Here is a 24953-nt window from a genome sequence, read left to right on the forward strand (position 1 = left end):
ACTCCTGTACTGTATCCCCTCCACCCGCGGCATCCCCGACCCCCCACCCGTGGCACGCCTTCCCTCACACCAGTACTCCTGTTCTGTCCTCCCCCCACCCGCAGCAGCCCTTCCCTCACACCAGTACTCCTGTACTGTCTCTCCCCCCCGCCACCCGCGGCATCCCCGACCCCACCTCCCACCCACGGCACCCCTCCCCCACACAAGTACTCCTGTACTGTCCTCCCCCCCCCCCCCGTACCCGCAGTATTCCCGACCCCTCCAACCCGCGGCACCCCCTCCCCCACACCAGTACTCCTGTACTGTCCAACAACCACCCACCCGCTGCATCCCCTCCCCCACACCATTAGTCCTGTATTGTCCTCCCCCACCCGCGGCATCCCTGACCCCACCCGCAGCAACACTTCCCCACACCAGTACACCTGTACTGACCAACAACCACCCACCCGCTGCATCCCCAACCCCCCCACCAGCTGCACTCCCTCCCCCACACCAGTACTCCTGTACTGTCCTCCCCCCCAACACACCCGCAGCATCCCCGACCCCCCACCCACCCACAGCACTCCCTTCCCCACACCAGTACTTCTGTACTTTCCTATCCCCCAACCGCGATATCCCCAACCCCTCCACTTGTGGCACCCCCTCCCCCACACCTGTACTCCTGTACTGTCCTGTTCCCTCCCCAACCAAGACACTCCCGTCCCTCCCCTGCACCAGTAGACCGCACCCACGATCCCCCCTCATGGCTCCAAACTCTTCCCCCCCACACCTGCGTTCCCCACTCCAGTACTCCTGTACTGTGCTCTTCCCCCCTCATTGCTCCAGACTCCAACCCCCCTTATCGCGGAATCCCCGACCCCCCTTCCCTCGCACCAATACTCCTGTACAGTCCTCTCCTCCATCATTGCTCCAAACTCGTACCCCCACCCGTGGCACCACTGACCCCTCCTCCCCGACACCAGTACTCCTGTACTGTGCTCCACATGGCTCCACACTCCGACCCCTCCCCCACCTGCAGCCCACGCATCCCCCTCCCCCACAATAGTACTCCTTTACTGTGCTCTCCCCCTCATGGCTCCAAACTCCCCCCACCCACCTTCACCTCCCCCGTCATCCACACCAGTTTTCCTTTCCTTGTTGTCTCTTTACCCTCATAGCTACAGCTCCCCCCTCCCATCTGTAGCACTCATCCATTCCCCACATCAGTACCCCTATCCTGGTCTTTCTCCACTCACAGCCATGTTGCCATTTTACCAGTGTGTCTGTACACAAGCCTGAATGCCTGTAAGCAATCACACCATTGAGGGACAGGGAAGACAGCGCCCTTCTTCCGACAGGTAGGGGACAATGTTTGCTATTTTCTTTTTTTTGTGTGGCCATTGTGATTTGGTGCTGGCATGTGGTCACATGATTGGCGGTCTGGATCCCAGCGGTCAGGATGCCGATGCCAGAATCCCGACCGCTGGTTGTGCTAATGATCCTCATGCTGACACACAGGGCCTATTCCCACTCGTGGGTGTCCATGACACCCATAGAGTGGTAATAGAACCTGCGGTGAGCCACCGAGCCCGCAAATGACTCCGTTGCACTCGCCCCCTCACGACGGCATTCTGGCAGCCGGGATCCTGGGGTTGGTATGCTGACCTTCTGGATCCCAACCACCGGCAAAACAATCCCAACACGTGGTGCCAATGTGATTTTCTTTCTCTGTGGGGAGCAATGTGAGTTTTTTTCACTGTGGGGAGCAATGTGTTTTTTTTTTCACTGTGGGGAGCGATGTGATTTTGTTTTCATTGTGGTGAGCAATGTTATTTATTTCCCTGTAGGGAGCAATGTGATTTTTTTTTTTTTACTGTGGGGAGCAATGTGATTTTTTTTTTTTCACTGTGGGGAGCAATGTTTTTTTCTGACTGGGGAGCAATGATTTTTTTTTCACTGTGGGGAGCAATGTGATTTTGATTTTATTGTGGGGAGCAATGTTATTTGTTTCCCTGTAGGGAGCAATGTGATTTATTTTATATTTTTTACCGTGGGGAGCAATGTGATTTTTCTTTTCACTGTGGGGAGCAATTTTTTTTTTCTGATGTGGGAAGCAATGTTTTTTTTTTTCACTGTGGGCAGCAATGTGATTTTGTTTTCATTGTGGGGAGCAATGTTATTTGTTTCCATGTAAGGAGCAATGTTTTTGTTTTTTTACTGTGGGGAGTAATGTGATTTTTTTTCCACTGTGGTGAGCAATGTTATTTTGTTTTCACTGTGATTTAGATTTTTTTCTCTGTAGGGAACAATGTGATTTATTTTCCTGTAGGGAGCAATGTGTGTTTGTCTATGGACACAAATTTATGTGTTTTTTTTCCTGTGGAGGCCAATGTATATGTATTATTTTTTTCTGTGGAGGTCAATGTATGTGTTTTCTTTTCCTGTGGAGTCCAATGTATGTGTTTTTTCCTGTCTGTCCCTGCATCCCTGCTGCCCCTCTCTCTGTCCCTACATCCCTGCATCTTCTATCTGTCCCTACGGCCTCTCTCTATCTCTCCCTACATCATATCTGCCTCTCTCTGTCCCTACAACTCTGCTGCCCCTCTCTCTGTTGCTACATCCTTGCTACCCCTCTCTCTGTCCCTATACTCCTGCGGCCTCTCTCTATCCCTGCGGCCTCTCTCTGTCCCTACGTCCTTGCTGCCTCTCTCTGTCTCTACATCCCTGATGCCCTTCTCTCTCTCCTTACGTCCCTGCTTCCCCTCCCTCTGTCCTTACATCCCTGCTGCCCCTCCCTCTGTCCTTGGGTCCCTGCTGCCCCTCTCTCTGTCCTTGTGTCTCTGCTGCCCCTCACTCTGTCCCTATGTCCCTGCAGCCCCTCACTCTGTTCCTATGTCCCTGTTGCCTCTATCTGTTCCTACTTCCCTGCAGCCTCTCTTTGTCCCTACTGTGCCTAACTAAGTCCCTGCTGCTTCTCTCTGTCCCTATGTCTCTGCTGCCTCTTTATCTGTACCTACGTCCCTGTTGCCTCTCTTTGTTTCTATTCACCTGCTGTCTCTTTCTGTCCCAAAGTCCCTGCTGCCTATCTTTGTCCCTATATCTTTGTCGGCATTCTCTCTCTGTCCCTGCTGCCGCTCTTTCTCTGTGTCCCTGCTGTCACTCTCTTTGTTCCTTCCGACACTTTCTGTATCTATGTCCCTGCAGCCACTCTCTCTGTATCTATGTCTATGTCCCTGTAGTCACTCTCTCTCTCTTTCTCTCTGGAGACCTGAGTTGGGGGACCCCTTAAACATTTTGCTATGGGGCCCACAAAGTTCTAGTTACACCCCTGTTCACAGGGGCTATGCGCTAGTCGTCGTCCCCCTTCATCCCCCTTACCAGGGAAGACGTCCAGCACCAGAACACTCAGCACTGCCACGAATCACGGCTGTTTAGGGGGCATGGCCTGATGATGGGAAGCCACACCTCCATGAGAGACCTGTAGCTGTGATGTTCAGGTAGTGTCTCTCTCTCCCTGACACTGTCTTTCCCTCTTTCTCCTTGACACCTCTTTCTCTCTCTATGTATCTCTGTCTTTGTTTCCCTGACACTCTCTCTTGCTCCCCATTCTTTCTCTCTCCCTCCCTCTGACAGGGTTGGAATTAATTTGCCAGTGGCCAAGAATGCCAGTGGTCAGACTGCGGCATCCCTATAGTTAGTATCCCGGCAGAGGAAGGAAAGTTTACTCACCTCCCCCCCTGGCCTCCTAGCCCATCCTATCTATAGCCCTAACCTACACTTCCCCCATCCGCAGCCTAACTCTAACACTCCCTAGTAGCAGATAAACCTAACCCCCCTCCCTGCAGCCTAAACCTAACCTCCCCAGGGCGCAACCTAAACCTAACCCTCCACCCACAGCCTAACCCCTTGCTCCGTGGCTTACATCTCCGGTGTGGCGGTGGATGAGCATTCTGGATCCTGCTGTCGGGATACCAGGGCCGGGCTGTAGACCCTATTCAGGATTTCAGTGTCGACATTCCAAATAGTGTTGGGATTCCGGCGTCTGTATTCTGACTGCCAGGCTCTCGACCGGATCCCCTCTGACACCTGCTCTCTCACCCTGACACTTTTTCTCTCTCGCTCCTCTCTTTCTCCCTGATACCACCTCTTTCATTCTCCCTTCTTTCTCTCGCTCACTCACTCCCACTCTCTCTCTCCCTGACGTCCTCTTTGTTTCTCTCTCACTCCACTCGCTCTCTCTCTTTCTCCCCTAAGAAGCATTGTAGTGACAGTGCCAGGGGGTGATGTGTGAGTGCGGGGGTCGCGTGGGGGGGTTGCACAGAGATGTATCCTCCCCACCGTGGTGCAGCCTCCTTTTTGTCCTGGTAGTACTGCCTCCTCCTCCCCAGTGGCCCCGCCCACAGGGGCGCCAAAATGAGAATCTTTCTTGCCTCCCCCAACCTGTAAATGTTCTGACTCCCCTGCTGATATATATGTGCCTTGTGTAAAGAGGTACCTAGGAGGGCACCAGGACAGTTATTGTTTGTTTGGGGAGTGCTGCCACAAGCATGTGATTATATAACACAAACAATGCCTTTATCTTGCACCAATGACTTCAAGCTGCACCTACAGTACAGTCTCTTGTTAGCAAGGACCAAAATAGTAGATAAAGAGAGTAGTGACAGCGTCGCTAGTGTAAGATAGGTAACCAAAATCCCTTGACAGGATGATCCTATTGGATCATAAAATAATAATTCTAACAATAAGAATGGATATACTCTCTTAGCAATATTCTTCACCCAACAGTAATACAATTAGATCTTAAGGAATTGTTCATTTATTTACATAAAAGTGTAAAAGATAAAAGATAAAATATCACAATACAATAGGCTGCAAGTATTCCACAATTAACAGATAAATGGGGGTTATAATCACACCTCTTACTCTCAGGGGTATGAGCTTCATAGGTGGATAACATTCTGCTCTTCTGGGAACTATGGGGGTAATTCCAAGTTGATCGCAGCAGGAAATTTTTTAGCAATTGGGCAAAACCATGTGCACTACAGGGGAGGTAGATCTAACATTTGCAGAGAGAGTTAGATTTGGGTGGGTTATTTTGTTTCTGTGCAGGGTAAATACTGGCTGCTTTATTTTTACACTGCAATTTAGATTGCAGATTGAACTCACCACACCCAAATCTATCTCTCTCTGCACATGTTATATCTGCCACCCCCTGCAGTGCACATGGTTTTGCCCAACTGCTAAAAACTTTCCTGCTGCGATCAACTCAGAATTACCCCCTATGTGCAGGGACCCTACAAGTTTCAGCCAGATGGACTTCTTCAGGGGTGGCTAAAACTGGCGATAATTGGATTATAGATTTGTATCAATATTGAAGATTAATAGGCCCTACACACATGCCGATATTTTGAAAGATATGAACGATCTCGTTCATAAATGAACGAGATCTCGTTCATATCTTTCAGTGTGGAGACTAAAGCGATGAACGATGCGCGTCCCCGCGCTCGTTCATCGCTGGTCTCCTGTCGGCTGTGCATGCTGGCCAATATGGACGATCTCGTCCATATTTGCCTGCACGTCTATGGAGCCGGGTGACGGGGGGAGTGAAGAAGCTTCACTCCCCCCGTCACTGCCCCCCCCGCCGCCGGGTCGCTCGTCGGCCGTATCGGCCGTCGGGCACCTCGGCAAGTGAGTAGGGCCCATTAAAGAATACAGCAGGCAAATCTGGCTGCATATATAGATAAAAATATTGTTGCACATAAATGATAGGAGTGCTTGGTAAAAGCTAGAGGCATAGGGGGTCATGCAGACCCGATCGCATGCTGCATTTTTTTGCACCCCTGCAATCGGGTCTGAACAGCGCATGCGTGCAGACCGCAATGCGCAGGCGCGTCGCTGTGTGGCGACGGGGGTGTCCGGACAGTGACGGTTTATATGACAAAAGCGATCAAGGGGGTGATCGCAAGAAGATTGACAGGCAGAAGGCGTTCCTGGGCAGCAACTCACCGTTTCCTGGGGGTGTCGGAAAAAACACAGGCATGTCCACCCATTCCGGAGGAGGGTTCCTGACGTCAACAGCAGCCGGGATCATCGCAGCGGCTGAGTAAGTCCTGGGCTGTGTTGAAACTGGACAAACTTTTGTTTGTGCATCTCTCTGCACAGCTGTTCACACCCCAGCAATGCGCTTACCCCCTCCCCTGTTAGCGGCAATTACCTGGTCGCAGCAGTGCAAAAAACTGTCTGCGTGCGACCAGGTCTGAATTAGGCCGTTACTACTTTCAATTTAGCACAAATAATTCCACTCAGGTCTGTAAAGCCAAATTAGTAGACCAAAAAGCAAAACTATTGTTTCTTACTCAGTGGATGGTTTAAGATATATTCCACAACAAATTCTGTGCAGGTGTTTCTAGAAACAACAATGGTGGTAATTCAGAGTTGATCGCAGCAGCAAATTTGTTAGCAGTTGGATAAAACGAAGGTGGTCATTCCGAGTTGTTCGCTCGCTAGCTACTTTTAGCAGAAATGCAAACACAAAGCTGCCGCCCTCTGGGTGTGTATCTTAGCATAGCAGAATTGCTAACGAAAGATTAGCAATTCTGCTATTAAGTATTTCCTTGCAGTTTCTGAGTAGCTCCAGACCTACTCCTAGATTGCGATCACCTCAGTCCGTTTAGTTCCTGGTTTGATGTCACAAACACGCCCAGCGTCTGGCCAGCCACTCGCCCATTTCTCCAGCCACTCCTGCGTTTTCTGCTGGCACGCCTGTGTTTTTTAGCACACTCCCGGAAAACGCTCAGTTACCACCCAGAAACACCCACTTCCTGTCAATCATTCTCCGATCAACAGAGCGACTGAAAAGCTTTGTTCGCCCGTGAGTAAAATAGTATAGTTTTGTGTAAAATTGCTTAGCGCGTGCACCCTGCTGTGCATACGCATGCGTAGAACTGCCGGATTTTAGCCTATTAGCAATTCTGCAAATAATAGCAGCAAGCGAACAACTCGGAATGACCACCCATGTGCACTGCAGGTGTGGCAGATAGAACATTTGCAGAGAGAGTTAGATTTGGGTGGGTTATTTTGTTTCTGTGAAGGGTAAATACTGGCTGCTTTATTTTTACACTGCAATTAGATTTCAGTTTGAACACACCACACCCAAATCTAACTCTCTCTGCACAAGTTATATCTTGCCCCCCCCCCCCCCCCCCCCTGCAGTGCACATGGTTTTGATCAACAAATTTGCTGCTGCAATTAACTCTGAATTAGGCATTTCAGAATGAAGGTATCCTCCAGCTAAAGCATATATGTATCAACATAGCATAACGTGATCCTGGAGAGGTGGTACCATGCCACCATAACGCCCCCCCCCCCCCCCCCCATCCCATCACATTAAGCGGAGCCAGTGCTAGTGTTTTTGTCACCCCCCTACTCCTCTTCATGGCTCTTCTTCACTTCAGCAGCCGCAACAGCATGACACACACACACACACACACACACACATACACACACACACACACACACACACACACACTTTAACCCCTGTGTATCAATGATTTTTAAATGGGTGAAGCAGGACTGGAAATTTGCAATTGCTAACATACATAGCCTATGGAGCTTATCCATCAACATATATTTTTGCAGTGCTAGACCAATAGTGTTACCAAGCATATAAAATAAGAGATGAGCATAAAAATGTATCTATAATAAATAAAAATGTAACAAAAGTAAAAACAGCAGCAATCACAATGAGTAATATTGCTATACATAAAATGAATGGCAACATAATGGGACCTTCTCAGTTGTTATTTAGCCATCCATATCTCCACCTTGGAATTCAGTAGTGTTAAAGAGGCCCAAATGCCGCAACAAGATGTAACTCAGCACATCCTTTTATTCCCTTTGTTAGTATACTGTACTTATGGCTACAGACAGCCTTTGCCTACAGTAGTGCATGCTCAGATTCAGCTTTTTGGGTGAGAATAAATAACTGCTGAGAAGGACCTGGATGGATGGATGGATGGATGGATGGATGGATGGATGGATGGATGGATGGATGGATGGATGGATGGATGGATGGATGGATTTGTCATTAAAAGTGTATTTTTTTGACTATGTTCCTGATTCAGACTTGTATGCAAATCTGATGGTTTACCATAAATCCAATGTTTAAAGATGTGTGAATCACTGTCTGCGAGATCTCTCACAATTATTCAAAGCCACAGCATTTCAGTCATGTTTGGGGGGGAACGAAGTGATGGGATCCATTTTTCAAAACGGAGACATCTTGCCTTAGTTTCATAGTGTGTGTCGCGGCCAGGGTCTGGATATTCTTATGCAGATTTAATTGTCAGAGGAGCTTCATCGCACATTCTGAGTAAGCTTAGGCTAACTCAGATGGGCCATGACTGTGGGGGTCATTCTGACCCATTCGCATGCAGCTTTTTTTGCTGCTGTGCGAACAGGTTCGGAATGTACAGGTGCATCACTGCCCAGCGATGGAGAACGGCACGCAGCGATGGAATTGTAGGAGAAAATGATTGCTGCTGCAATCGCATCGAGATTGACAGGAGGAAGGCATTCCAGGGTGGCAACTGTCCGTTTTCTGGGAGAGGTGAGGAAAATGCAGGCATGTCCAGGTGTTTGCAGGGCGGGTGTCTGACATCAATTCCGGGACTGGACAGGCTGAAGTCATCACAGTGGGTAAGTAAGTCCAGAAACTGCACAAAATGTTTTTGCATAGCTCAGCTGCACAAGCATTTGCAGCCTTACTATGCAAAAATACACTCTCCCATAGGCGGCGTCAAGTTGATTGCACGGGCTGCAAAAAGTGGCAGCACTCGGATCAGCAATGCCGGCAGAAGATGTCTTTTATTTTAGATGCCTCCTATACCATTAGCATATTTTCACATAGCTGCTGCATCCAAAGACGCTGCAGCAATGCAAATAGAGTCCACCTCTATATCAGGCCCTGTATCCTTAATTGCAAAAGACAATGGTTATTAGGCTAAAATCAGGTAAATGTAGCGCAGTGGCCACAGCTTGGACACTCTGATGTAGAACAATAATTCTGTACAATGAATTTCATGATAATAATTGACCTTATTGTGAACAGATAAAAATGTATCATAAGTGTATTCTCTTTTTGAACCTTTACTTTTGCTATTTATGCTAATATATATCATACATTTAAGTTGGATATATTTAATGCTGAATAAATCCAGTAGTCAGTTTAGCAGATATGTAGCACATTTTTCAAAGTGCAATATATGATGGTGAAATTTTTATTTTAATTTTTGAAGGGACACACAGATTACTTTAAGGTCTGTTAGGGGCAAAGGAAGAGGCACTTTTTGAAAAAAATAATGTTTTTAACTGTATATAACTAAGAAAAAATTGAAAACATGAACTTGTCAATGGGACTGAGTAACTGTGATCTAATGAGTTATTATCTAGATGTAGGACATTCTAGATGGTCTTAAACTGATACATGCCTACAACAACAACTAGAAATTACAAATCAAAATTGATAATTAAAATGAATGGTTTACCCAATGTCACAAACACTGTGCTATTATTATACAAACATTGTACACAACAGTGTTACATTTCCTTTTTTGGCAATTCACATCCTTGGAACTGATGATGTAATACAAATGGAATCCATTTATTTTTAAATTACAACAAAAAAGTAACCTCTGAAGTTAATGGGGCAAAGCTCTATGATAACAGCACTCTTTTGCGCTATTTCTCAACAAAAATTACACTAGGTCCAATGGTAATCAGTCTGGGTATACAGTGGCAAACGCAGGATTTGCATGGGGGGGTTTCCAGAACTGGGTGGAGCCAATCACGGGGGTGGGGACTGAGGTGACCCAGTAAATGCTGGATCCGTAAAACGAGTGTGTGTGTGTGTGTGTGTGTACACACACACACACACACACACACACACACACACACACACACACACACACATATATATACCAAACGAAAACAGGTGGCACTCTCAGACTTGTAAATAGGTGGAAAATGCTTCACCCCGTGAAGAGTTTTATTGAAAACGACAGGTAATGTTGCGGGGACACATCCCCTTCTTCAGAGGAAGGGGATGTGTCCTAGAAACGTTACCTGTCGTTTTCAATAAAACTCTTCACGGGGTGAAGCGTTTTCCACCTATTTACAAGTCTGAGAGTGCCACCTGTTTTCGTTTGGTGCATGTCGGTGGACTGGCATGTCCACAAGGAAGGGCACCTCAGCCAGCTATTTGGAGGAGTGCCAGGGCTTACTTTGGATATATATTATATATATATATATATATATATATATACACACATACATATATACATAGCATATTAAACATGCATATATATATATATATATATACACATATATATATATACACACATACAGTACACGTATATATACACATATATCTGTGTGTGTGTGTGTGTGTCTATATATAGAGTATGTATGTATATACATGTGTATCTATGTATGCACATGGATATACTGTATATGTACTATAATTAAAATAAAGTAAACTTTTGTTAAGCACTTACAAGTGCCACCAGGAAGACATCAGGCTGCAGAGGACGCTAGACAGCCATTAATAATACTCATGCTCCCATTTAATAAAAAAAAAAACATTTTTTTTTTTTTTAAGTGGAGGGGGTTTCTGGGTACTCAGAAACCTCCCCTGGGTGCGCCACTGGTATAATAACGTCTTAGTGAATCTGCTGTAACAATGCTTCTGCAAACACCATGTTTAATCTTTGTAATCTGTAGACAACATAAATACATGTAAAATGTTAAAGACTTCTATTAATGTTTTCTATTTTTAAGACCACTGTTGGCTGTGAGACTGAGTCTTTCAACACGGTAAGCTATTCTGATACATCTTAGTTTTGATATGTAAAATTACTATGCCCCTAGAACATGCTGTCACCAAGTTACACATGCCTTGATCCAACCACATTCCTATCTCCAGCCAGAACTGAGTCTTCTTGTGTCTGTTGTGCTGCAATACAGATGTTGAGCTTTTTTTTGTACATATACTGCATGAACAATTAATTGCACTCATCTTTCTTATTGAATGAGTTAATTACTGTACATGAGACTCACCTCCATTAAGGATGCAGAAAAAAAAAAAAAAACATCTCAAATGTATATTCAACAAGCACTTGCAAATCAAATCCATGAAAAACGAACTGCTTTTCAAGGCATCTCCTGAGAGCGGAGACTAGGTGAAGATGTGTGACTGTGTGAATCACTGTCTGCGAGATCTCTCACATTTATCCAAAGCCACAGCATTTCAGTCATGTTTGGGGGGGATGGGAGGGGGGCGGGGACGATGTGATGAGATCCATTTTCCAAAACGAAGACATCTTGCCTCAGTTTCGTAATGTGTGTCGAGTCCAGGGCCTGGATATTCTTATGCAGATTTCATTGTCCCAGCAGAGGAGCTTCATCGCACATTCTGAGTAAGCTTAGGCTAACTCAGATGGGCCATGACTGTGGGGGTCATTCTGACCCATTCGCACTGGATGGGCCATCTACATGCTCCAATGCACTGGATGGGCCATCTACATGCTCCAGTGCAGAAACAGGACATTCCATGTTCCATATCAAGTGCTCTTTGGAATCGAATTCCTCCACCTGGATACTACATTTTATGTGGTCTTACAACTACAATTAATAACACTGATGGAAATATAAGGACAATATAAAGATAAATAGTTAATTTTGGATAGCATTAAGTGATGTAAGTAAAATATAAAATTATACTTAACAGAGCTTCTTCATTCCCCTGATTTGGTATATACAAATGCATGAATATAAAGTAGAGATGAGCAGGCTAGATTCTCAGAGATCCGAGACCACCCAAATTTACCCTATATGAGTGGATCAAGGCCGGGACTCAAAATTCTCTGCCTGACTTGGTTCAGAAAACAATGCAAATTATCATCCTCTCTGTATCAGATCTCATGGTTTTTTGATTTGAGTGTCAATTTCAAAGGCCGATCAAAATCATTAATCTGATCAATGATTGGATGAGAGTGCAATTGTCATGGCTCTCAGCCAAGGGATCCCTTCATTCTCATCTACCCAGAGGCTGCTGTTTTGCTCCAGCCACACACAAGCAGGCAGGCACTGAGAGAGGACAACAAAATATGAAATAGTTAAAAACAATTGCATATTATTTGGATGAAGATAATATTATGTCTAATATATAAAAAATAAGAATAACATAAACTAAAAAATACAATTACAACAAAAGTTAATATATCAATAATATGAGCAGATATCTCATCCATAAGGCTGTCCATATACAGATATAGCTGCAGCAATTGCTGACTGTGAATAGTTGCAGCCTGGCACACGATGCAGCATGCCGCATTGCAGTTAGATGAGCATGGTCACTTCTGTATATAGAAAATTAGTTTACAGTCCTGTATGTGCCTGTACCTGTGTATACTTCTGTGGCCAAATATAGATATAGAATCCTCAGGTGAATGTGGTGTCATCTGATGGTGAGATCCAAGCAAGGATGTCCAATTCATATAATCCCCAGCAAGCTGTTACTTCCTCTAACAAATCTGAAAGCTGGTTCAGACTCTTCAGGTAACTTGCACAATCCAGTGGGTGGGTATAGGTAGGTACATCAACGCGTTTCACTACTCAGTACTTGCTGCTTTTTCAGTATCTTGAAAAAGCTGCCAGTTCATGCATTGAATGCTATCACAATATTCTGGGTTTTTTTTTGCATATGACCCTGATGTACATTACTCTATGGGGGAGATGTACTAAGCAGTGATAAAAGTGGAGATGTGAGCCAGTGGAGAAGTTGCCCATGGCAACCAATCAGCATTGATGTAACTTTTATAATTTGCATACTATAAAAGTATACAGGGCAGCTGATTGGTTGCCATGGGCAACTTCTCCACTGGATCACTTCTCCACTTTTATCACTGCTTAGTACATGCCCCCCTATATCTTCTGAGCCCATTTTGAAGCAGGAATAAAGTATAGAAATATTAGTTTTCATGCATTAATGACAAACCTAAGACATATGTGGAGCATATTTAACATTTAAGGATTCTATATGTTATGTGACTTCAATATGATTTACTGCACTATATAACTGAAACAATATAATATTTTCAGGCTGGTCTGTCTGATCAAGCTATAGGATTACTTAATGGTGTTGTGGAAAACATTTTGGATCCTTTGTTGGTGAGTGCTGTGGAATACTGTATGTTTGTGCTATATAAATGTAAGTAAAGTATATAATCTTTTGGTGATACAGTATAACTCTATAAAGATTTAATTACATAATATTTGAAATGCAAACTGTTGTTATGGTCTTAACACTTTATTTTTGAGGCAACTTCTCAGAACAGAACTCAAAATTGTAAATTATTTTAATACCACATTTTAAAAAAACAAGATTCTCTAATTTTAGAGACTAATGATATCAAAATAAAAAAATCTTAGAAGTGATAAAATTTATTACATTTCAACATTTGTGAATGTGGTGTCAGTTATTTTTTGTATTATGTCTTGTTAAATTTGGAGTTCATAATGGGCCCTACACACTCGGTGACCCACCGCCAAACTGCCCGATGACCCTGCGGTGTTGGGGTTGACAGGGAGAGTGAAGTTTATTTATTCATTTCCCCATCACTCGGCTCCATAGCCCTGCATGCTAATATGGATGAGATTGTCCATATTGGCCTGAAGGTATGAACAAGCCGGCAGCAAGGATGAACAAGCGCGGGTCTGCGCATCATTCATCGGTGGTGCCTACACACTGAACGATATTAATGAGATCTCGTTCATTAAACAACGAGAATGTTCATATCATTCTGTAAAATCTTTAAGTGTGTAGGGCCTATCAGCCTGCAGCAGTCTAGTGCATTTATTATGGTTATATTCACAAATTTAAAACAATATTTGTAAGTGGGGCCAATTACAGTTACACTTACAAATCAGTTAGTGATGTACACCAGGCATAGGCAACCTGTTGTACTCCAGTTACACATCCCAGCATGCCCTAACATCAACATAGTAGCAGGGTATGCTGTGATGTGTAGTTCCACAGCAGCTGGAGTGCATAGGTTGCCTACCCCTGAGTTACACTATCATTGTGAATACCACATTAACAATGGAAATGTTATCTCTGGATGTTAGTATGTATTAACCAGGCAATTTAATAAACATATTATTTTATGTACTGTAGGAAGGGTTTTATTTTTTCTATATGAAGCAATAGTCCTCTTTAGTATATACTGTAATATAATTTATGCCATAGCTAATAATATCTCATAATGATTAAAAATTAACATTCATTTACATTGGGATTAATATGTGAAATGTAATTGGTACATACAGACAGTTGTTAGAGATTGTGCCAGAGATGAGATAATTACAAAACACCTCATGTACAGTATATTATAAAAATACTAATCTCCAAAACACTAAAATGCAGAAATTAAAAATAGATATGAGATGTGATTAGATATCTGTAACATGTATGCCAAAATGATTTCACTTTCACACTCCCATTACCAGAATATGTATAGATCCATAAACTACATAAAATTTAATTTTCATTAAGTGCTGCTGTAAATGAGTAACCACCACCCCTCCCCCCAACAAAAACGTTACCAAAAATCTAAATACTAAAACTAACCTTGGATTCTGTAAAAGAACAGAGATTTGTTTTCATAACACATATATTGGAGAAATGACAGATTACCATTTTGGAACCATGATGTGGATAATTTAGTTTATACAGTAAATGTATTTTGCACAATGTATTTTTCAGCAAAACTTATAGGATAATTTTATTTCAGGCTACTGTGATAACCATTGTGGGAAGTCTTATAGGAGGCCTTTTAAACCCCATTCTTTGTCAGGTAAGAGTGAATTACTATATAAAATGGAAATTTATTTGTTAATGATGTTAAATATGTAATGTGAGTAGCAGTGAACAATGGGGGTAATTCTGAGTTGATCACAGCAGCAAGTTTGTTAGCAATTGGGCAAAACCATGTGCACTGCAGGTGAGGCAGATATAACATGTGCAGAGAGAGTTATATTTGCGTGGGTTATATTGTTTCAGTGCAGGGTAAATACTGACTGCTTGATTTTTACACTGCAATTTAGATTTCAGTTTGAATACACCCCACCCAAATCTAACTCTCTCTGCACATGTTATATCTGCTCCTCCTGCAGTGCACATGGGGGGTAATTCTGAGTTGATTGCAGCAGGAACTTTGTTAGCAGTTGGGCAAAACCATGTGCACTGCAGGGGAGGCAGATTTAACATGTGCAGAGAGAGTTAGATTTGGATGTGGTGTGTTCAATCTGCAATCTAAATTGCAGTGTAAAAATAAAGCAGCCAGTATTTACCCTGCACAGAAACAAAATAACCCACCCAAATCTAACTCTATCTGCACATGTTATATCTGCCTCCCCTGCAATTCACATGGTTTTGCCTAACTGCTAACAAAATTGCTGCTGCGATCAACTCAGTATTAGGACCAATATACAGACAGAAATACCTGACTTTAGCAAAATAAAATGTGTTACTAATGTAAAGTGGTTTTGGAAATGTCCCAAAAGTAGTGAAAATGTTATTTATTGAAAACTACAGATGGACTGCACTCATCTATGCGGCTCCATCGCATACGTGCACTCCCGGCGTGACTAGGTGATCCATCCACCTTGTCATGCCGGGAGTGCACAGAAACTCTCCCATTTTAGCCAATGGGGTGCGTGTGCATCACGGATACGTGCACCCCATACGCGGCAATAGGCACGCCAGTGCTGGTGCGACCAGGCACAGATGGAGCCATGATTAGCGTGCCTTAATCTGTATAGCAGGAAAAAGTGACATCTGATCTCCATATGCAAGTCTAGATCTGTGCTAACACAGTGTATTCTTTGGGGCCATCAGAGGCCACTATTTACCTATGGATAATCTGATAGCTGTATCTCCATAGCTGGCTTCTGGTTATACATGTCTTATTGCCTGCATGCATTAGTGTCCAATGGAAGCATACAATATGGTTGCAGGGGACTATAGAAAATGTGGCCTGCCCCTTAGTCTTAGAATTGGTATAGATAAAGGCACTATTATACCCACTTTCTTATTGTATTTGATTTCTAGTTACAGATCAAAAAAATCCAAGAAAAAATGTTTTAGACTCTCATGGATGTACATTCTCTATAAAGCCTGATGAAATGGAAACACACTTTGTGATACCATTGTACAATTTTTTTAAGTTGCTTATAATATTTTTCTTTTTATTCCATGTAAGGATGGAGGTCTTCTAGGTCTTGGAACTTTACTTTGAAATCCAGTCGGCAAATGGTAAGTCAGTCACAGATATAAATATAATGGGATGGGTGTATGAATATGTTCCTTTACTGCTGGAGTGCTGAGTTGATCAAGCGTTTGGTGATACCTATATGTCTACTTTATTTATTCACTGCAATTTACCCAAAACATGTCACCAGGTCAACTTTACAATACACTGTTGTCTTGACATTAGAGGCCCACAATCATAAAGGTTAGCTTACAGTCAGTGCTGTAATTAGATATTTTGGCGCTGTGTGCAAGAAATGGCATTGGCGCCCCCCCTTGTGGAAAATAAGGGCACTGCGTGCCGCAGACACGCGCAAAAAATATAGGGACGTGGCTTCATGGAGATGGGGTTTGGCCACAAAATAATACCAATTCATATTACGGTGCACAGTAGTCTCCATTATTCAAATTACGCCACACAGTAGCGCCACTACACCAGGTAGAGCCCCTTTTACACATTACAGTTAACAGATTCCCCTTTTTACACATTACGGCAGGCAGTCCCCCTTTTTTACACGTTACTGCAGACTGCGTCCCCTTTTTACACATTACGGCAGACAGAATCCACCTTTTACACATTACGGCAGACAGCGTCCACTTTTTACACATTACGGCAGACAGCGTCCCCTTTTTACACATTATGGCAGACAGCGTCCCCTTTTTACACAGTATGGCAGCCATTCCCTCTTTTTACACATTACAGCAGACAGAGTCCCCTTTTTACACATTACAGCAGACAGCGCCCACTTTTTACACATTACGGTAGCCAGCGTCCCCTTTTTACACATTACGGCAGACAGCACTCCCCTTTTTACACATTACGCAGACAGTGTCCACTTTTTACACAATACGGCAGACAGCATCCCCTTTTTACATATTACGGCAGACAGCATCCCCTTTTGACACATTACTGCAGCCAGTCCCCCAATTTACATATTACGGTAGACAACGTCCCACTTTTTACACATTACGGCAGACAGCACCCCCCTTTTTACACATTACGGCAGGCAGCATCCCAATTTTTACACATTACGGCAGACAGCATCCTCCTTTTTACACATTACAGCAGACAGCGTCCCTCTTTTTACACATTACGGAAGCCAGCATCCCCCTTTTTACACATTATGGCAGGATAGATAGATAGATAGATAGATAGATAGATAGATAGATAGATGGAATAGATGATACTTACCATCTCTCCGCTGGCTCAGGCAGTCAGGAATCTGTGTGCTGGCAGCTCCGGAGGCAGAGGAGAAGGAGAAGGGAGGGAGACTCGGAAGCCGCAGCTGCGCAGTGTAATTGTTGGCGGCGCCGCATGCAGCTGTCCCTCTCCTTCTGCTTTGGCTAGCTGCTGCCGCTGTGAATGCTGGGATGAGGGAAGCGCATCCCAGCATTCACAGCAGCGCCGGCCAGCCAATGCAGAAGGAGAGGGACAGCTGCAGCGGCGCTGCTACTGATTACATAGCGCTGCTGTGGCTCCGGATTCCCCCTCCCTCCTCCTCCCCTGCTTCCTGAGCTGCTCCTCTACTTTCCATCTCCGGTGCACACAGCACAGTTGGCTTGTAATGAGTCAGTTTGACTCATTACAAGCCACTGACATGGAATGCTGGCAGTTGCACCCTCAGGGCGACTGCACTGTGTGCCAGGCACACCTGGCAAACAGGTAGTTACGGCTCTGCTTACAGTTATGGGGCCCAGTATGTGCCAGCTTGGAGACATTTACCAAAACATTGATTATCATCTTTCTGATATGGTGAATAGGTATTATTATTTAATGCATAGGATTCCCCATACAAAACTATTATCAGCAGAAACAATGCTGTCTCTGGCAGTAACTCTTTTTGTATTATTGTATAATTGAAGTCATATTGCCAAGTGATTTGCCTTTAATGCACAGAACAGGTCTCAATTTATTACACTGACAAACCTGCAGTCCTGCACATATACTTTACAAAAGCAAGTACACCTCTAACTGCATAGCTTTTACTAGAGGCACCCTTACCCTTGTGTAATATACTTAGGAAGCAAACAATAGAAATACACAATATCTTAAAATCAATTATATAGTTTTAATAAAAAAGAACAAAAAAATGAAAACAAACAAATGTCTACCATTTTAATATGATAATATATTTCTGTTCCAGGTGCACAGTTTGTGGATTATACATATATTAAGACATTTGTGTTCATCCATATATTATGTCAGTATGGTGAGCAGCATCACTGTGATGTTTTTTAACATCTATGCAAAACCAAATCATTAGTCACAGAATAGAAGACAAAGCTGCTCTCATCATTGTGGTGATACTCTTTTAGAAATAAATTAATACTTATCTTTCTTTTAATATTTTAATAATTACAATTGCTAAAAATACTGTAGGTTAAATAAAAGGACATAAATTTACACCAAAGTAGTCAAATGCGCTCTATAAAATGAGTCCAATGGTAGTATGCAAAATATTTGTTAATACCAATAGTAACAGGGCTAAAACTACGATTTATGTCACCTGAGGTAAGGCGGAAATTCCCCCCCCCCCCCCCCCCCCCCCGATCCTTAATTGTATGTGCAATTTTAAAAAGACCTCATATTGATGCATGTATTGGAAGACAGTGTATAAAAATAATCAAAGAAATGTATATTGTATAAATAATGTATAATATACATCATATTTTTAATTTAATAGATAAGTTGAAACTAATTAAAATGAATTCATGTATGCAGTGTGAGTTTATATTTTCACCAATTCATTTAAGTTAATTTATTTTAGCACATTTATAAGTGGTATTGTATAAACAAGGATTCATATTATACACCCATATGCAGTCTCATGTGATGATTGCTCCAGAGAGCTTCCAGTGATTGCAGTGAGTAAACACACTTGTGCTCCTTTTTTAATATATGCCTTTTAAACTGACTGTGTATTGGAGCACACACCACCTACTTGGTTGATGAAACAGTGTCCTACAAGAGGCCTCTGGTGCTGCTGTCTAGTAAGGTGGACATCTTTGAGGAAATGAGCCTCAATCTATTTCAAGCACTACCTACTAGGTCTCTTTCACTGGCTGCAGAGCTCTTTACAGTGGGGTGGGCTGCGCTGTGTCACTTGCTGCCCTGAGAGATGGGATCCTGGCTATTACTGGGGAGCATGTCCCTCATCAAAGTGGGCATGTCCAATGTCTTTTCCTCAGCCAATGGTGCCATACTTCTTCAGGGAACAGCGCTTGATACAGCTGGAGATGGCCTGGTGCAGAGCTACTAGGAAATATTAAGTAAAAGACCCTTGAAGTCAGGGTCTCTGTAGTCTGAGGTGAGCACGTGATGCTAGGGAGACAGGCCCGAGGGCAAAGCTCAAACAATAGGCTTTGTAACAACCGTAGCCCTCAGCACCCCCTTAAATCCTGCGGCCGGGGCACATGTCCCTCTAACACTTCCCACCCCCACCCCCAAGTCCGGCCCAGGTAGTAGTAGATAGGTCATGAGTTCACCTGTAACCTTTTGCAGAAAAATGTGTGATAATTTGCATAATTTGTTATGGACAACAGTAAGATTTAGTGATCATTGAGAGACTAGGACAGAATTTATGCAGTGACATTGCCAGATTAAAGGGGGGCACTGGGCATACTGTACCCCGGGCCCCCCCCCCCCCCTCCTCGGCCTGAGAACACTGACATCACTAGATGTCCCTCTTATGCAGCAGCAGAACCATGCAGCCAGAATGTGATCAGGATAGTATGCAGTTCTGGCAGAGACACAGGAACATCGGATTTCATGAGATACCGTTGGAGCTTTCCAACCATCGGAGACATAGGTGGGTGGAAAGAGCTGGGGATTCCAGCTTCTCCTCCTCCCCGCCTTGGTGTCTAGGTCCTGTGTTCTAAAATAGTTGTCTTTCAATTAGGTGGAGCTATAAACAGTACCCAGGCATTATTACACTGCTAGTTAAAATCTAATATACATCACTGGTTTACATTTTATATACACAATCCTTACTTCCCAACATGACCCCTTCCAGGAGGGACAAAATGCTCTCCTCCTGGACTTCCCTCTTAAATTATGATTGTAATAACCTGGGTCGAAACACCTTTCTTATCAATGAAATACACAGGTAACAACCATCATATATTAAGAGGGAAGTTCAGGTAGAGAACATTTTGTCCCTCCTGGAATGAGCCATGTTCGTAGTTATGCACAATCTTATATACACCTTCTCCCCCTCTGCCACTGGGGCCCACTGTCTTAAGTTCCCTGGGCTCCTCCAAGGCTTAATCCGGCCCTGTGCAGTGTGTGTCATTTATAGAATGTGATGCTGTAGCATACTTGTCTACATTAATAATCTCATCCCTAGGAGTAGCCCGGAGATGAGACACATCTAGCCACTGCAGGGGGCAAAGCCAGACTGCACATTCGTAGGCCACTCCCACTAAATGCTGCAGTTTGCGGGTAGGGGGTGGATCTTTTATCCCCATCCCATTCATTCAGCTGCAGGATTCTCCTGTCTATCTTCTTATCCTGCCCACTTCAATAGGAAGCAGGTGTGGAGCTGGAGATGCCGCTACTCCTCTGTAGGTGTGGGGGACTGTACAACATTTTTTAGAGTCTCCTGCAACTTGTGGAAGAGTAGGCTAGTATGTCCTGCAGTATTGTATTTCCAATGCAAGTAATGCATATGGTGCAAAACATAACTACAGTAAGTGACAAAGTCATGCCAAAAATGCAGATATATAAATTGCTTCACAGACATGTAATGACATTGAGGTGTCTGCATTCTCAAGACAAATCATTCATGTAAGTCATCATGAACTATATATACATATAATATAATTCTTAAACATTGTATTCAAATTGTTGTAATACATGTTACACATATGGCACAAGCTGGTAATTGCACAGTTGGTTTGTTGTTCACCTGTAGTATAATATCACACAAATGATCACAAATGATCCAGACACAAATTGCCCCATAAAGGTCAACTGACAATGAGATCTATGTAATCCAAGGATCAATCAAACACATGCAGTTATCCTCAGTGTAAATCCTATAGATATCAGTCATACAGAAAAGTTAATGGATATTTCACCATGCATATGTACTTTAAATAGAACCCTACTAGTTATCTACAGTATGCAGAGCTGTTTAGCATATGTGGGACTTATGGTTATATATAACCATACTTACTGACATTAAATTTCTTCTCTCCTGGAGAAGCCCAGAGAGGAGATGCTGCAGGGAACTTCGGGGGCCTTCAGAAAAATTCCATGATTCGCAAGTCTGTAGGGAGAGGGTGGGGCTAAAATGACACGATTTGCATCACTTTAGGCATGCCCCCTCCCTGCAGACCCGCGAATGCTGGGAGTTATCTTTTCATCCTGCCCTTCACTAGGATGCGGGCAGGATGAGGGAGACCTGTCTGCTCTACTGGGGGTGCAGGGGTCTAACCCAAAAATTGGAAGCCTCCCACAGCTTCCAGGAGAGTAAGAAAGTATGTATATAACATACATACATGTACGTGTGTGCCTTTTGATGAGATGGCACATATCTTGATATGGCAGTCTTGTTTGTTTGTTAGCAAAATGAAAAAGTTAGCAATTGGGCAAAACCATGTTGCACTACAGGTAGGGGCAGTTTAAACATGTGCAGAGAGACTTAGATTTGGGTGAGGTGTGTTCAAACTGAAATCTAAATTGCAGTGCAGAAATTAAGCAGCCAGTATTTGCCATGCACAGAAACAATATAACCCACCCAAATCTAAATCTCTTTGAAAATATTTAATCTGCCCTATCTTCAGTGCAACATGGGGGTAATTCCAAGTTTATCGCAGCAGGAATTTTTTTAGCAGTTGGGCAAAACCATGTGCACTGCAGGGGGGTTAGATATAACATTCGCGGAGAGAGTAGATTTGGGTGGGTTATTTTATTTCTGTGCAGGGTAAATACTGGCTGCTTTATTTTTACACTGCAATTTAGATTGCAGATTGAACACACCACACCCAAATCTAACTCTCTCTGCATATGTTATATCTGCCTCCCCTGCAGTGCACATGGTTTTGCCCAACTGCTAACAAAATTCCTGTTGCAATCAACTTGGAATTACCCCCATGGTTTTGCCCAATTGCTAACTTTTTTGCTTTGCTAACAAACCTAAATAACCCCCTTGGGGGTAATTCTGAGTTGATTGCAGCAGGACCTTTTTTAGCAGTTGGGCAAAACCATGTGCACTGCAGAGGAGGCAGATAAAACTTGTGCATATAGAGTTAGATTTGGGTGGGTTATTTTGTTTCTGTGCAGGGTAAATACTGGCTGCTTTATTTTTACACTGCAATTTAGATTGCAGATTGAACACACCACATCCAAATCTAACTCTCTCTGCACATGTTATATCTGCATCCCCTGCAGTGCACATGGTTTTGCCCAACTGCTAACAAGGGCCCTCATTCCGAGTTGTTCGCTCGCTAGCTACTTTTAGCAGAAATGCGAACACAAAGCCGCCGCCCTCTGGGAGTGTATCTTAGCATAGCAGAATTTCTAACGAAAGATTAGCAATTGCTAACGAAAGATTAGCAATTCTATTATTAGCAAAATTGCTAACGAAAGCAATTTTCCTTGCAGTTTCTGAGTAGCTGCAGACCTACTCCTAGATTGCGATCCCCTCAGTCAGTTTAGTTCCTGGTTTGACGTCACAAACACGCCCTGCGTTCGGCCAGCCACTCCTCCGTTTCTCCAGCCACTCCTTCGTTTTTACCTGGCACGCCTGCGTTTTTTAGCACACTCCCTGAAAATGGCCAGTTTCCGCCCAGGAACACCCACTTCCTGTCAATCACACTACGATCAGCAGAGCGATTGAAAAGCTTTGTTCGCCCGTGAGTAAAATAGCATAGTTTTGTGTAAAATTGCTTAGCGCGTGCGCCCTGCTGTGCATACGCATGCGCAGAACTGCCGGATTTTAGCCTATTAGCAATTCTGCTAAAATTAGCAGTGAGCGAACAACTCGGAATGAGGGCCAAAGTTCCTGCTGCGATCAACTCAGAATTATCCCCTTTATGTGGTAACTTACTGAAGCATTCAAGGTTCTGCAACAGGCATTCCCAACCTCAGTCCTCAAGGCACATTAACAGTCCAGGTTTTAGTGATATAAATGCTTGAGCACAGGTGACTGAAATAGTAACTCAGTTATTTTAATTTAACCATATGTGCTGAAGCCTGGGTATCACTAAAACCTGCACTGTTGGTGTCCCTATAGGACTGAGGTTGGGAATGCCTTTTCAACAGTATGTTATTAAATGTATTTTTATTGTTATGTTTTATTTTGCAGAGTAACAGGATTCCAACTGAAGCAAACTTGTTTCCAAAGGAGAAAGCTGATTCCAAATCTTTGCAAACCAATGTTAATGATTTTCTGGCAATGTAATTTTCATTAGATACCCCATGTTTTGGAGAAGTCTTGATTGTTGCTTTATTTCCTGAATGATTTTTTTAATCAATAAAATTTCTGGCAAATTAGTAAAATGTGTATTGTCATTAGTTAAGTCAATGATCCAAAGGAATGAGTTAGAAAACCTTACAGTATATGGAGAAAACTCAACTAGGTCTAGTGAGCTGTAGTAAATAAAGTTAACATAAACATATTTGTAATTGAAAATTGATGGCTGTAAATACCCACTGATGGGTGTAGTTCAGCAACAGACATACATTGTAACAGAAGACAGATTTTCAGAATTTTGAAGCACCCACCCATAGCCATGCTTTGATGAAGTACCCAAGCACATGGTTCTGTACAGGGAGGAGGGGGTGAGGGAGAAGCTAGTAACTGTCACTGTGGACTTATTTGTTTGCTCAGATCAAAGGAAAATAATTCTCATGTTTCATGCACCACTTATTAATACAGTGGGGGATTTTGTATTACACAATAAAGGACAGTCATAGGAGGGAGAAAGTCAAAGCGAGAGAGACACTGAGAGACAGAGTCAAGGGAGACAGATAGAGTAAGGGGGAGAGCGATAGACTTGGGGAGAGGTACAAAATAGAAGACAAGAGACACTGACAGAGTCAGGGGAGAGAGTTACAGAAGAATCAGAGGTAGAGAGATAGATGGAAAGGGATAGAGTCAAATGGAAGGAGACAAATTCAGAGGTGAGACACTGAGAGACAGTCAGGGGGAGATCGATAGAGTCAGGGGGAGAGAGAGAACGTCAGAGGTTGTGAGACAGGGGGAGATAGTGTCAGAGAGCGATAGTGTTGGGGCAAGAGACAAAATCAAGGGAGAGAGACACTGAGATATAGAGTAATGGGAAAAAGATACAGTATAGTCCAGGGAGAGATAGAGTCAGGGAAGAGCGATAGAGTTGGGGAGAGAGACAAAATCAGAGGGAGAAACACTGAGAGACAGAGTCAGGGGAGAGAGATAGAGTCAGGAGGTGTGTGACAGAGACTAGGAGAGAGACAAAATCAGAGGGTGTGAGACAGAGTCAGGGGAGAGAGATAGAGTAAGGATGAGAGATACAGTAGAGTCAAGGGAGAGAGACACAGTCAGAGGGTGAGAGACACATTGAGACTGTCTAATGTATGGACAGCTTTAGCAATTAATTCAAACCAGTTCCCTTCCTCCCCACC

At 43.5% G+C, this 24953-nt stretch overlaps 1 protein-coding gene across 1 annotated transcript in view; it reads left to right on the forward strand.

Annotated features, from left to right (window-relative positions):
• The window catches only part of LOC134956785 (uncharacterized), a 149779-nt gene extending 125948 nt beyond the window's left edge, over window positions 1-23831 (forward strand). Inside the window, exons 17-21 of the mRNA XM_063938739.1 lie at window positions 10816-10851; window positions 13138-13206; window positions 14829-14891; window positions 16299-16351; window positions 23656-23831. Coding sequence (XP_063794809.1) covers window positions 10816-10851; window positions 13138-13206; window positions 14829-14891; window positions 16299-16334 — 204 coding nt within the window. The 3' untranslated portion in view covers window positions 16335-16351; window positions 23656-23831. The remainder of the gene's footprint in view (window positions 1-10815; window positions 10852-13137; window positions 13207-14828; window positions 14892-16298; window positions 16352-23655) is intronic.
• The last annotated feature ends 1122 nt before the right edge of the window (window positions 23832-24953 follow it).

This window comes from Pseudophryne corroboree, chromosome 9 (assembly GCF_028390025.1).
Source record: "Pseudophryne corroboree isolate aPseCor3 chromosome 9, aPseCor3.hap2, whole genome shotgun sequence".
Classification (NCBI taxonomy): Eukaryota; Metazoa; Chordata; class Amphibia; order Anura; family Myobatrachidae; genus Pseudophryne; species Pseudophryne corroboree.